At 42.9% G+C, this 14572-nt stretch overlaps 1 protein-coding gene and 1 long non-coding RNA gene across 3 annotated transcripts; one reads left to right on the top strand and one right to left on the bottom strand.

Annotated features, from left to right (window-relative positions):
- Positions 1-2084: 2084 nt before the first annotated feature.
- On the top strand, positions 2085-13385 carry slc41a2a (solute carrier family 41 member 2a). The gene is made up of 11 exons (XM_020492400.2): positions 2085-2225; positions 2959-3435; positions 3659-3766; positions 6488-6559; positions 6774-6918; positions 11049-11195; positions 11354-11501; positions 11586-11665; positions 11780-11911; positions 12046-12191; positions 12599-13385. The coding sequence occupies exons 2-11, from the start codon at positions 3031-3033 to the stop codon at positions 12779-12781; spliced, it is 1566 nt and encodes a 521-aa protein (XP_020347989.1). The 5' UTR covers positions 2085-2225; positions 2959-3030; the 3' UTR covers positions 12782-13385.
- On the bottom strand, positions 7842-13374 carry LOC109897811 (uncharacterized). 2 transcript variants are annotated; one of them, XR_004211165.1, is made up of 3 exons: positions 13298-13369; positions 12037-12185; positions 7842-9202 (listed from the first exon to the last, which is right to left on the bottom strand). It is a non-coding gene; the product is annotated as an uncharacterized LOC109897811 (long non-coding RNA). The 2 variants fall into 2 exon arrangements; XR_004211164.1 differs by having other exon boundaries at positions 7842-12185; positions 13298-13374.
- Positions 13386-14572: the final 1187 nt, after the last annotated feature.

The following is a 14572-nucleotide window of genomic DNA, read 5'->3' as shown; positions in this document are numbered from 1 at the left end:
ACCCTCCTGTTGTGTTCTGGTCAAATTGGACCAACTTACAAGTTTTCTCTCTGAAAAATGTTGTTAATTTAATCTGATTGTCATAAGGTTTCGTGACTTTGTCCACACAGAGCATCTGAACACACAAAATACATTTAGATGATTTTCATAAATCATAAAAAGACATGTTTTATTGAACTTTTGTACACCTGTGGTGTTCCCAGTCAAAAATGACTGGTCGTTAGAAATAAATGGGTGAGACTACAACTACTGTATAAAATGTACAGGTGCATGTGTGTTTGAGCACACACACACACACCTCACTCCCCTTCTTGGCTTCCATGGCAACCTCCATGGGAACCTTTCCCCAATAGAATCTTTCCCCACGGGAACCACTCCTGTTGGCATTCTCACAAACAATCACAACATTGTTTCAATAACATATAGAACTTTTCTCGCAGCTCTGGTAAATCAAGCTTTTTTGAGGCCTTGCTCACAATTCATTCTGTGGCAGCACAATGACCAAACGATATACTGTATGTGAGGCTCTTGATCATATCTTTGATCATGACACTGGTGAGGAGGAGAGAGGCCAGGAAACTGACAGTGAAGATGCTTTTCTCGCAGCTCTGGTATACTCAAAAACGAGATGTGTGAGCTCAGGTCAATGAGGCCTACAGGCCATAAATAGCAAATAGAAGTTCAAAACTTGTAATGTTCACAAGAACTTAAGTTGATAAAAAGATCTAACACAACATTAGGTGATAATATATGTATTATTATGGATTTATAATCAGCTATAATGGGGCGGTCATTTTGGACCGAGAACACAGAATTAATTAACATGAAACGAACACAACAGGAGTGTTAAACCCTTACTTTTGGCACTAAACTATCTCCATATATATACTTCCATTCATTTTTAAAACTGGTATAGGGAGACCTTCAGACATGTCTTCTGGGGCATCCTAGAGCAAAACAACCGACGCGTAGATGTTCGTGAGAGACTCATCTTTCCAGAGGCACGTACAAACTAATAGTTTGTAGGCCAATCTGTTGGGATACTTCAGACGTTTTAGTGAGAAGACCGATTTGATTTTCAGGATGGCTCAAGGTCTGACACTGCTCTAGCTCTGCCACCTTTCACCCCAGGTGCGGAAGTGCAACATCGGCGGATGCGGTGGATTGAGACGCATCCATCTCTATTTTAAATTGACGGATTCTGATGTGGATTTTTTTTATTATGCTAATTACATTTCTGCGTGGCTGCGGAAATCAACTCTAGGGGGATTTATTATTAACTACCGGTAACTCCTCTCATTATTTTGTTTGTCATAACAGCATTGCCTACACCAGGTGGCATACTTTTATTTTGAAACATCCCCATGTGGAAGGAGAGCTGTGTGCTTGTCTGTGTGCAAGAATACCCCCTTCTGGACATTATGGGCATCTTGGTTGTTTATTTGTTTGGTGGCTCCCAGACGCCTAGCCCTCGCCCATTCTCACCTCTCTCCCCCCTCAAGTCAGAGACCGATAGATTGTGGCCTTAGGCAATAATTAAGTAGCCATGCACCTCACCCTTGTGCGTGCCCTAAGTTCTGTTTCTAGATTCCTATTGGTCAGTTGGCCCGATCCATGCTCTTACAAGGGTATAAATATAGGCCTCAGTTCTCTGCATATTTTTGTTTCCTCCTGGTGTTGTCCTTGTGATTATTGTCTGCTATAATTAGTCACACTTTTCTAATGCTTATTAATCATCTATTGCATTCCTAATACAGCCCTTTTCTCTCATGTATTACTGTGTAATACAGTCCTATTACTGTGTAATAGTCCACTATTTTCTATACAGTGCTTTCCTCCTGCTATTTTTGTTGTTTTTGCTTATTATAATGAATCCATTCATACTGTTCTATTCAGTGGTACTCTTCTCTGCTATTAGGTTTGTGATCACATATTCATTCTTATTTCTATTCCTGTGTAGATCATTCCAATCCGCATTATATCAATAAAGTCCTCTGTTTGGAATACTTTGGAGGTTGCATCATCAGGAGGGATTTCTTCACAGTGTGTCTGTGTGAGTGAGTGAAAGAGAGAGAGCAATGACATAGCTATGAAGGAGCTTCAGCCATTCAGGGAGGAGGAAAAGAACTCACGGACAGAATAAGCAGAGTGAAGGAGTATCTACTTCTCCAAAATCTATTTCTTCATCTCTCATATCTCTAATATGCTGTGGTTTCACACTTTAGGTAAGTCACCTGTTTCTCTTAACGTACTGCCACTTGGAACTTGTAAGTGTTTTTCTCTCTACAGTTGGTGTGTTTACATGTTTTCATCTTCAGACCAAATGTGTGGATAACTGCTAATTACTTACAGAATAACAAGCCATTGCTTTGGTCAATCTCACTCTATTCCAGATAGACGCAGTCACTTTGAATACTTCCTGGTGAATTGTCTGCTGTTTTCAGATGCACAGTGCTGGATACGACGAGATATTTCTATGCAATTTGGACTTAACCAGATAATGAATTAAATATCACCCTAAAGTTGTTTGGTAATTGTGTGACTGCTAGCACCATGAGGCCTCACATCGTTTCCATGTCTGACAAGGGGCGGCTTTGTGATGGCATGGAAAACCCCTGAGTATGTGGGAGAATACCTAATGAATTAAACCATACAAGCATCAGATGTTACGCATTTGCCGTGCTATAGCCACGACTCTCTTGTATGCTTGTCTGTCTTATATGCTCACGTGTAGAGATGGCATGTATCTGTCATTTATCTGCGTCTGTGCGTCACATGTGTGTTAAATTACACACTAAGCCTACCTTTGCCACACCTCTTACACAGCAACAAGTTTATTTTTTATTTTTTGCGAGCAGTTCATGACTAGTACCATGAGTGTTCAGTGATAACATCAATATCAAGGAAGATATATACTGTAACTGTCTAATTACCTCCTGCTGGTTTTCTTTGACCCAGTCATATCATCTTACCCTTTCTTCGGAGTACCAGAAGGAGTGTCTAACTCCCTCAGGACACATCATTGTTCTGATGGCCAACACTGGGCAACAGGATGACCAACTGGCCCAGAGTGACAGCGTGGGTGCAGGAAAACACAACAGACACCACTATGGGTCCTGCCCAGCCCCAGATGCACAACATCCAGGGGGTCACCAACGACTCCCAAATAGAGCTCAGTCCCCATCCAACAGCAACATCTTTAATGAACTCTGTCCATACACTGAGACAGACCCACTTTTCCCCAATGGACACATGCCTGGCTCCAAGGTCAATGAGGAAGTTATGGAGAAGGACCCAGAGGATTGTAGTGCCCAGGATGGTGTCAGAGAGATGCCCAGTGAGTCTGTCAGGTCCATGGTTCTGCAGATACTGGTGCCCTTCCTACTGGCTGGACTGGGGACGGTGTCAGCTGGGATGTTACTGGATGTAGTTCAGGTGAGGTACTTGTAAATTGCAAGGTTTCTGTATTTGTTTATCTATTCTTGCATTATGTGTTGGTGTGTTTACTGCATGGTATGTTCATGTATTGTATTGTGTGTTTGTATGTTGATTCTGTTGCATTGTGTGTTGGTCTGTCTAGTTTTTCGGGTGTTGGTGTGTCCACTGCATCGTGCATCAGTCTATTGCATTATATTTTGGTGTATTATTGTTGTGGCAGCATTGGGAGGTGTTCCAGAGAGTCACAGAGATCTTCATCCTGGTGCCAGCTCTACTGGGCCTGAAAGGAAACCTGGAGATGACCCTGGCTTCCAGACTTTCAACAGCAGTGAGAACACACAAAAACACACACAATTAATCCATACACCAACACATTGGGAATTCCATTCCTTACATTGTTTCTCCCTTGTATTGTGAGTTCTCTGTCCCTGTGTGAAAGTCCTCACCCGCCTGTGAAGAAAATGGTACTGGACAACTTCCTGCAGTACAAGACTGGACTAATCTGACTAGAACCTATACTGCATATATGACTCTGAATCTACCCTCCCTAACCGTCTATTGTGCATACAGGATGTGTGGTGTGTTATTGGACTTTTGACTACGACTTAATCTGCTGACTGGCATGAGAGCATTTTCTGTTTCTGATTCTAGAATGCCTGACCCACTCTAGTAACTGACTGTTTGGCGTCTAGGTGTAGCAGGTAAGGCAGAGTCAGGCGCAGGACACAGAGATGAGTAATTCACGTTACTTTACTAAAAACAACAAATATTCCAAGAAGGAAAAATAATCAAGCTCACAAATACAGACCAACTTTCAACGAAAAAACACACACAAAACCATGGGGGAACCAGAGGGTTAAATAAGGAACATATAATTATGGAATGGAAACCAGGTGTGTACAATGAAGACAAAACCAATGTAAAATGAAAAGTGGATCGGTGTCGGCTAGAAAACTGGTGACGTCGACCGCCGCCCGAACAAGGAGAGGGACCAACTTCGGCAGCATTCATGACACTGACGCTCTCCCACTCATCAATCATACAGTATGAATATCGGTGTTAATAAGTTTATGAGAGAGAAAGATCAATCACATTTATTTTTAAACCCCTTTTTATATCAGCAGTTTTCACAAAGTGCTTATACAGAAACCCAGCCTAAAACTCCAAAGAGCAAGCAATGCAGGTGTAGACGCATGGTGGCTAGGAAAACCTCCCTAGGAAGGCAGGAACCAAGGAAGAAACCAGGCTCTGAGTGGTGGCCAGTCCTCTTCTGGCTGCACGGGGTGGGGATTATAAGAGTACTTGACCATTAAGGCCAGATGGATATTCAAGATGTTCAAATGTTCATAGATGACCAGCAGGGTCAGAAAGAGGATTATAGAGGGAGCATACTTACGATCACACAGGACATCAGAGGACATCAGATAAGACAGGAGAATTACACCAGATAAAACAGACTGACCCTGACCCTAGCACATAAACTATTGCAGCATAATACTGGGAACTGAGACAGGGGGGGGGAGACACTGTGGTCCCGTTCAAAGTTACCCCCAGACAGGGCCAACCAGGCAGGATATAACTCCACCCACTTTGCCAAAGCACAGCCACCAAAGGGATATCAACAGACTACCCTTAGATTGTGACCCTGAGGCTGAGTATAGCCCACAAAGATCTCTCCCACCACAAGAGCCCAAGGGGTGCACAAAATCGGACAGGAAGATCACGTCATGGACAACCCACTCAAGTCAAGTATAGCAAAAAAAGCCTGGTATGATGTGATGCACCCGTCCTAGGGATGGCATTGGAGAGCGCAAGCAAGCCAATGAATCAGGGAATTCCAGTGGAGAGAGGGTTGTCGGCCAGGCATAGACAGCAAGGCTGGTTCGTCACTCCAGTGCCTTGCCATTCACCTTCGCGCCCGTGGGCCAGACTAAACTCAATCATAGGACCTACTCAAGAGATGAGTCTTCAGTAAAGACTTAAAGGTTGAGACCGAGTCTATGTCTCTCACATTTATTGGCAGACCATTCCATAAAAATATAGCTCTATAGGAGAAAGCATCCAGCTGTTTGCTTTAAAACTCTAGGAACAATAAGGAGGCCTGCGTCTTGTGATCGTAGCGTACGTATAGGTATGTACGGCAGGACCAACTCATAGAAATAGGTAGGAGCAAGTCCATGTAATTGTAACGAGTGCGCTGAGAGTCGGGAAGCAAGTTCAGGGAGTGAGTGTTTTAAATAAATGAAACACGTAACACAAACAACGCACCAACATGAAAACAGAGTCAATAACACTTGAGGAACGAACCAAGGGGAGTGACAGATACAGGGAAGATAATCAATCAGAGAGGTGATGGAATCCAGGTGATTCTGAGGATGCACAGGTGTGCGTAACGATGGTGACAGGTGAGCGCCATAACAAGCAGCCTGGTGACCTAGAGGCCGGAGAGGGAGCACACAGTGACAGTAATGCTTTGTAGATTAGCAGTAAAACCTTGAAATCAGCCCTAGCCTTAACACAAAGCCACTGTAGAGAGACTACCATTGGAGTAATATGATCAAATTTGTGATTTTAGTCAAGACTCTAGCAGCCGTATTTAAAACTAGCTGAAGTTTAATAGTGCCTTATTTGGGTAGCTGGAGAGAAGAGCATTTCAGTAGTCTAATCTTGAAGTGACAAAAGTATGAATTAGCTTTAATTCAGATTTTTGCAATGTTACAAAGATGGAAAAAAATCTGCTCTTGAAATATTTTTTATGTGCTCGTCAAAAGAGAGATCAGGGTCCAGAGTAACGCCGAGGTCCTTTACAGTTTATTTGCGACGACTGCACAACCATTGAGATTCAGCAGATCTCTTTGCTTCTTGGGACCTAGAACTAGCATTTCTGTTTTGCCTGAAGGAAGCCTGCTTTTCAATAGGCATGTCCTAGCTGTCGGGCCTAATAAATGGTCATAGTCATGACACAGATATGTTGATGCTTTAGTCAAGACTAAGTATGGGATTTTACACTGAGAAAAGATAATAACATTCATGATTTTGTCCTTGTCAGGTGAATGTGGGGAAAATGGAGACAGCCAAAGAGAAATGGAGTTTGATTATTGGGAACCTCGCACTAAAACAGGTGATTTACTTTATGGCTGATACTGTCCAGTGTTTCCAGATTTCCACAAATACGAGTACCTTATGAGTCAACAATATTATTTGGGTATGAGGTAATAGAATATTAACTTTAAAAGTGAGATTTTCACTGGAAAGTGACTTTAAATATGTCCCCCAAACCTTTCTTCTTGGCCTTAACAAATGCCCAGTGTACAAAGAGTGTTTTCTTTCTCCAGATGCAAGCCACAGTGCTGGGTCTACTGGCTGCCCTGGCAGCGGTGGTCTTGGGCTGGGTACTGGAGGGAGATATGCTTCTCAACCACGCTGCTCTCCTCTGCTCAGCCAGCGTAACTACTGCCTTCCTTGCTTCCTTGCTGCAGGGTAAGGAGAACAGCGAGACCTGTCCAAACCCTTAACCCACATCATACCTTCAGTACCCACACAATGGGTTTTAGGTCACGGCTCAAACAGCTAGCTAGGTATTGACAGGAACGGACGAGCTATCCGTTCCTGTCTATCCCCACTGCACCTCTCATTCTCCTACACAGGTTCATGCATGCCAATTCCTCCATGCGGAGAGGCCCTTTTCACTAGCATCTTAGTGTGAGGCGACAGTCTCTTCATTATAGGGAAGCCCACATAAAAAAATATTACATTTTTACTACAGAATACTATAGTACTTAATGTAGAATTCTATATAATTTTGTAGTAAACTGTAGTATACTGTGTAGAATCCTATACTCCACACTGTTTAGACTGTAGTATCCCTCGAGCATGTAGTGCTTACTTTAGAATTTTTGGATCGATTGGACTGCTAGCTAGCTTTACTGCTAGTTTTGTCAATGCGGTTTTGATTTGAACGTGCTGGCCTTAGGGAGTTCATGCCCTCGATCGTGTAGTGCTTTCTATATAATTGTTTAGTATACTGTAGAATACTATACTCTACACTGTAGTATTGTAATAGATTTCTTCATCTGAACGAGAGGCGGACCAAAGCGCAGCGTGGTTGTTTTGAGTCATGTTTTAATAAATCCCTTCACATGAACAAACTAACAAAAACAAGAAATGTGAAAACTCAAAACAGTCCTATCTGGTGCAAACACAGAGACAGGAACAATCACCCACAAACACACAGTGAAACCCAGGCTACCTAAGTATGATTCTCAATCAGAGACAACTAATGACACCTGCCTCTGATTGAGAACCATACTAGGCCGAAACATAGAAAAACAAACAGACTGCCCACCCAACTCACGCCCTGACCATACTAACTAAATACAAAACAAAGGTCAGAACGTGACAAGTATCCCTTGATTTTTTTATTTGACTATTTAAAAACACAATATAAGCACAAATGTGGATACAATGCATTTAGAAATTTGATGAGAATAATACAAAAAAATGGGTCCTAGTTCAAACATCCAACATATTACACATTTACAGCTAACCCATATTAAAAAATACTATAGTATACTATGGTCTAAATACAGTAGTATATTTATATACTATACTATTCACTGTTGTGGTTTTTTGCAGACATGAGTGTAGTATACTATAGCATTCACTGTAGTGTTTTTGCAGACATGACTGTAGCATATTGTGGTAACAGCTGCCGACTAGGGTTAGCTAAACTGGCACAACTTCAAGACTACCCCAGTTACTGTTTCATTAGGGGAACAACTAAACCAGAACATAAGACACATTAGACACAGGTTCTAGACCCATTAAAGGAAAACACTACAGAGGCAGATAAAGAACAAGCAAAGTTCAGTAAAACTGAGGATTAGGTTTGCTTGTTTGACACAGATAAATAACACACATTAACAAGAGTACACCAAAATGACTTCATAGATCTGTTACTTCCACTAGACAGCTTTCTGAAATACAAGAGTGCTTTCACAGAAATTCCATTGACCTAGTTCAGAAGATTACCAAAAACAGTGACAAACAATTCTGTACTTCTGAAGGTACAAAAGAAAGAACAGTTAACCACAGAATTGACATAAACAATAGATATTGTAGAAATAGAAATGACTTTACTTAGACAGAGCCCTTTTTGGAGGGCACAGCCTGTACCTCAAACCAGCAACGCACAGCCTGTACCTCAAACCAGCAACGCACAGCCTGTACCTCAAACCAGCAACGCCGCTCCAAACAAAGTGACTTCAAATAGAAGGCCATGATTGCAGTGGCCTTACATAATGAAAATCGGATATATTGTCACTCAGGGAAAAACTCACTGATGGTCAAAGTCAACATATACCATTCAGAACAATCGACTACACCCCAAACATTTCTCCAAGACAACATAGTCACAAAATGGTTCCTCGCAGAAATAAACCACCAGCAACACCATACAGCCTGTACACACAAAGGACATTCACAGTAAAAAGCTCTCACCTGAACATGACCACGGGGTGCTTTTATACATTTCCTACATGTCCTCCAATAATAAGGGTCTCCAAGGGAAACACTGAGGTTTAGGTGAGGGTTACGGTGATGCCCATCTACTGAGCAGCTGGAGGCAGAGATGCAGTTCAGTTTAAAAGTCTTGCTAGATTCCGGTAATGGAGATGATACATGGCAGGGAATGATTGACAGTTGTAGACATGAGATGCTTGTCTTGAATGGAGACTTGGTTGGCGTTGTATGTAGTATGGTTTATCTAAAAGGACACAAAGGTGCAAATAATAACGGGCAATAACAGCAATGAACATATGTAATTAATGGCAATCACTAGTAAATACTATAGTATACTACAGTCATGTCCGCAAAAACACTATATAATATATGGTCCTGTTTCAAATCAAATTGTATTTGTCACATGCGCAGAATACAGTGAAATGCTTACTTACAAGCCATTAACCAACAATGCAGTTTTAAGAAACCCCCCCCCAAAAAAGTAAGAGATAAGAATAACAAATAATTAAAAAGCAGTAGTAAATAACAATAGCGGGGCTATATACAGGAGGTACCGGTACAGAGTCAATGTGCGGGGGCACCGGTGTCGAGGTATTTGAGGTATTTATGTACATGTAGGTGAGATTTTTAAAGTGGCTATGCATAGATAATAACAGAGTAGCAGCAGCATAGAGGATGGGGCAATGCAAATAGTCTGGGTAGCCATTTGATTAGCTGTTCAGGAGTCTTATGGCTTGGGGGTAGAAGCTGTTTAGAAGCCTCTTGGACCTAGACTTGGCACTCTGTTACCGCTTGCCATGCGGTAGCAGAGAGCACAGTCTATGACTAGGGTGGCTGGAGTCTTGGACAATCTTTAGGGCCTTCCTCTGACACCGCCTATTATAGAGGTCCTGGATGTCAGGAAGCTTGGCCCCGGTGATGTACTGGGCCGTACGCACTACCCTTTGTAGTGCCTTGCGGTCAGAGGACGAGCAGTTGCCATACCAGGCAGTGATGCAACCCGTCAGGATGCTCTCGATGGTGCAGCTGTAAAACCTTTTGAGGACCCATGCCAAATCTTTTCAGTCTCCTGAGGGGGAATAGGTTTTGTCGTGCCCTCTTCACTTTATGTATAAGTGGGTAACCTGTACAGATGTGAGGTGTAATATGGAAATGTTTTTTCTTCGCATATCTCACTCCCGCTGAGAGAGTGGGGTCACGGACGATCAGCCATTATTGACGCGACCCTGGAGCAATTAGGGTTAACTGCCTTTCTCAAGGGCAAGTGGCACAACACTCCTTACCGCCAGGCTACCTGCTGTCCTACAGTGAACACTACAGTAAAGTCTGCAAAAACCGTACAGTGAATACTATAGTATATAAATATAGTAATACTACAGTATTTAGACCATAGTATACTATAGTATTTTTTTCTACATAAACTACCATAACCTCTCTCTGAGGCACATTATCTCTTACTCATCCATTTACATGTACAATTATTCCAACTTAATTGCAAAACTGTACACTTCTGCTGTATTCCTGGAAAAGCCTGAATGCTCTTTCTATTTGAGACGTACACAATATAATAATCTGAGACCAGGAAGCTTAGCTACAACTGACATTGTAGGTTTCTTCTGTATCAGACCTTTTTGTTGCAAAACCATTTTGTTATGTCTCAAATAAAACCAATGCTTGGGATCTGAAAGGCAGACCTGACTCTGTAAGGCAGAGTTTGTGATCTAGCTAGGACACCCAAATGAATTATTCATGTGGTTCATTTTCATTGGAATGATGGGTACTGATCGGTCCACAGAATAACATGCTATTTTATCTGCCTTGGAATGTAAATATGCATCAACTAATTCAACTTGACCATCTGTGTTTACAGATATTTGATTTGCATTTACCACTTGATAAAAGCGGAAGTGAATAATACCACTGTTGGCCATTACAGTCCCTTGTCCCTTCCCCCAGTCTGACGCTTCTCCCAGCTGTCACCACATTACTTTCATCCGTTCAACTCTTGGCTGCTCAATTCATGCACCTTGGTTGGAGAGTTGTGCAACTGAACAGTAGCCTGAATCTGACTCGACTGTGTTTTCTCCCAGGGATCATCATGGTGGGAGTGATCACCGGCTCCAAGAGGATTGGCATCAACCCAGACAACGTGGCCACGCCCATCGCTGCCAGCTTTGGTGACCTCATCACCCTGGCCATCCTGGCCTGCCTGAGCCAGGGGCTCTACGAATGCATAGGTATAAATCAAGAGGTTTAGCTTTCGGCCACTAGGGGGCAGTCTGGGCCCATTTACTGGAATGTCATAGCTACATTTATAGCTCTGACTCATCTGGCTAGCTATCAACTATATTTGTTTAGCTAGTGTGTGTCTGCTCCTTTCCTTGTCTCCACACAGAGTTGTATCCCTATGTGCCGTACCTGGTGTGTCTGTTCTTCCTCGGACTGACCCCTCTGTGGGTGGTCGTCTCCTCCAGAAACCCAGCAAGTCGCATTCTACTCTACACAGGCTGGGAACCAATCATCACTGCCATGGTCATCAGCAGGTCTGCTTCCCTGTTCTGTGGCCCTGAAGTCCAGTCACAGCATTCAAATGGAAATACCATCCTTTAATAAGTATTTTTCTCTAGTATCGGAGGACTCATCTTGGACACAACTGTATCAGACCCGAACATGGTGGGAATGATAGTCTACACGCCAGTTATGAATGGTGAGACAAGGATCTGGATTTTTAGAAGCATACATTCAGGAACCTTCAAGAAAATGGTAAGTCACAAGATCTCTCCAAATGTATGATCATTGTGTATTCTTCATCTCAATCTAGGTATTGGGGGGAACCTGGTTGCCATCCAGTCCAGTCGTATAGCCACTGATCTGTACCACCACTGCCCACCGAGGCAGGTGCCTGAGGATCGCAGGAGCTGCTACAACCCCTGCAGGACCTTCTGTGGCTCAGGTAATGACACGCACATGTAGACAGGCTCATGCACATGACCAGTCCCTTTAACATACCTGTGAACACAAAAGGAATTAAATGTTCTCTTGTCAGGTGTATTCTATCTGTCAGTTAACCATATCTACCTCTGACAGGAGCCAATCATCGCTCTGCACAGGTGCTGCTCCTGTTTGTCGTACCGGGTCACCTGATTTTCCTGTACACAATCCACTTGATGAAGGGCAGCACCTCTCCCACACCTGTCTTCATCACCTTCTTCCTAGCTGTTGCCCTCCTACAGGTAAATCAGGAAGCAAGAGATCAGTTTGGTCAATGTCTGTGTCTCAGTAATCATAAGTGGATTCTTTCTCCTCTACTCCTTCATTAACAATAATACTATAATTAAACAATAAGGGCCAAGGGGGTGTGGTATACGGCCAATATACCACAACTAAAGGCTGTTCTTACACACGGAGTGCCTGGACACAGCCTTTAGCAGTGGTATATTGGCCATATATCACAAACCCCCGAGGTGCCTTATTGCTATTATAAACTGGTTACCAACGTAATTAGAGCAGTAAAAATAAATGTTTTGTCATAACCATGGTTTTGTTCTGATATATCACTACTGACAGTCAATCAGCATTCAGGGCTCGAACCACCCAGTTTATAATAAAGGGCTGAATCTTTCTCTCTCCCTTCTGTTAGGTCTTCACACTGCTATGTATTGCTGACTGGATGATTCCTTGTCTGTGGCAGACGGGCAGAGACCCTGACAGTTACTCTATCCCCTACCTCACTGCTCTGGCGGATCTATTGGGCACAGCCCTCCTGGTTCTGGCCTTCTTCCTGCTCTGGCTCGTAGGGGAGAATGTTCCCACTGGAGACTGACACCCTGGGTGCTTCATATTCTCCCATTCTCCTTTCACTCTGCCTGGGTGAAAGCAGACATTTCAACTGCTTTCACCAATCCAGCCCTATTGGATCTGTGATGGTTTTTAAAGTAAGGTTGGATGCATTCAAGCAAGGCCTGAGATAATGTAAGGCCTTAGGAAAAAGCAGGTGGCTCTACTAAAATCTGGCAGCAGAATTATTTTAATTTCAGAGTTTCTTTCTCAAAGGGGGTCTGTGTCCAACCCCCTGTTTGGAGTTTTTATGCTGAATTTCCTCACAAGCTGAGGTACTTCAATAGGCATTTTGGATATTGTGTCAAGAAATTCTGTGCCAACGAAAATGAGGGTGATGTACATTTGGTTCAATATTGTGGGCAGGCAGCATTTTAATTGTAACATAATATGTAATATACATGTTTTCTAAAATGTCTGTTATAGAATAGAATTTCCCTTTAATCTACATACATGGGTGAGTTTTGACAATGTGAATCAATAATATTGCAGTGTTACTTACTTATTGTGCGACTGTTGGATGTTATTACATTGTTTTGTGAGAGTTGAGAAAGAGTCCAACCTGTCTAATAAAGAAAAATAGGATTTCATTTGGTTGATATTTAATAGGTAATTTACTCTCTCCTGCAATATAGTTTAACATACAATAGTTGTTTCTGCCTCAGCAGGTGCATCGGTCTGATGAGTAGTCTACCTTTCAGGTACAAGTGGATACAGTACTCTATTGTCAACAACAAACTAGAATGGTCCAAACACACCAAGACAGTCATGAAGAGGGCATGACAAAGCATATTCCCCTGTAGGAAACTAAAAAGATTTGGCATGGGTCCTGAGATCCTCAAAAGGTTCTACAGCTGCAACATCGAGAGCATCACCTGACTGGTTGCATCACTGCCTGGTACAGCAATTGCTTGGCCTCCGACCGCAAGGCACTACAGAGGGTAGTGCGTACGGCCCAGTACATCACTGGGGCTAAGCAGTCGTACAGCACCTCTACACCAGGCAGTGTCAGAGGAAGGCCCTAAAAATTGTCAAAGACCCCAGCCACAGATTGTTCTCTCTACTACCGCATGGCAGCCGGTACCGGAGTGCCAAGTCTTGGACAAAAAGGCTTCTCAACAGTTTTTACCCCCAAGCCATAAGACTCCTGAAAAGGCAATCAAATGGCTACCTGGACTATTTGCATTGTGTCCCCCCCAACCCCTCTTTTACGCTGCCACTCTCTGTTTATCATATATGCATAGTCACTAACTATACATACAATGTACATACCTCAATTGGCCCGACCAAACAGTGCTCCCGCACATTGGCTAATGTAAGCATGAGTATTTAGCTGAGCATGTTATAACCAGGCCTTTAGCTATAACACATTAACCTCTGCATATTAACTGTAGCTGTCTACTACACATTGCTCAACAGGAAGCATCACACAATTGAACTTACACGAATGTGCTGATGTCTCAACTCACAGCACATAGACAGGAACTGGCTCGACCACAAAGCCTTAAATCAGCAGTATCGGCCAAAGCCTGACCCTGTGAAAACAGGAACACGCATACATTAAGACACATAGACTCATTGCACACATAAGCTGCATAAGATAAACTTATCTAGGACACACACACACACACACACCCTGGACTCAGGAAAACAACAAGGACATTAAGCAACGGCTGAAGCATGGGCTGCAGGAGCCAATCAGCAGAGGCTACGCCTGGACCTGATCCAACCAGAGAACCAGGACTTCAAGACTCAACCTACTTTCTGTGCTGTATAA

Source organism: Oncorhynchus kisutch, linkage group LG10 (genome assembly GCF_002021735.2).
Source record: "Oncorhynchus kisutch isolate 150728-3 linkage group LG10, Okis_V2, whole genome shotgun sequence".
Lineage (NCBI taxonomy): Eukaryota > Metazoa > Chordata > Actinopteri > Salmoniformes > Salmonidae > Oncorhynchus > Oncorhynchus kisutch.
This window is presented reverse-complemented; position numbering and strand designations above follow the sequence as displayed.

Coding starts and splice junctions, on each gene's coding strand:
- slc41a2a (XM_020492400.2), top strand. CDS start 3,031: ATGGCCAACACTGGGCAACAGGATGACCAACTGGCCCAGAGTGACAGC. Junction 3,436..3,658: donor TGTTACTGGATGTAGTTCAG/GTGAGGTACTTG, acceptor TTGTTGTGGCAG/CATTGGGAGGTGTTCCAGAG. Junction 11,666..11,779: donor CTACACGCCAGTTATGAATG/GTGAGACAAGGA, acceptor ATCTCAATCTAG/GTATTGGGGGGAACCTGGTT.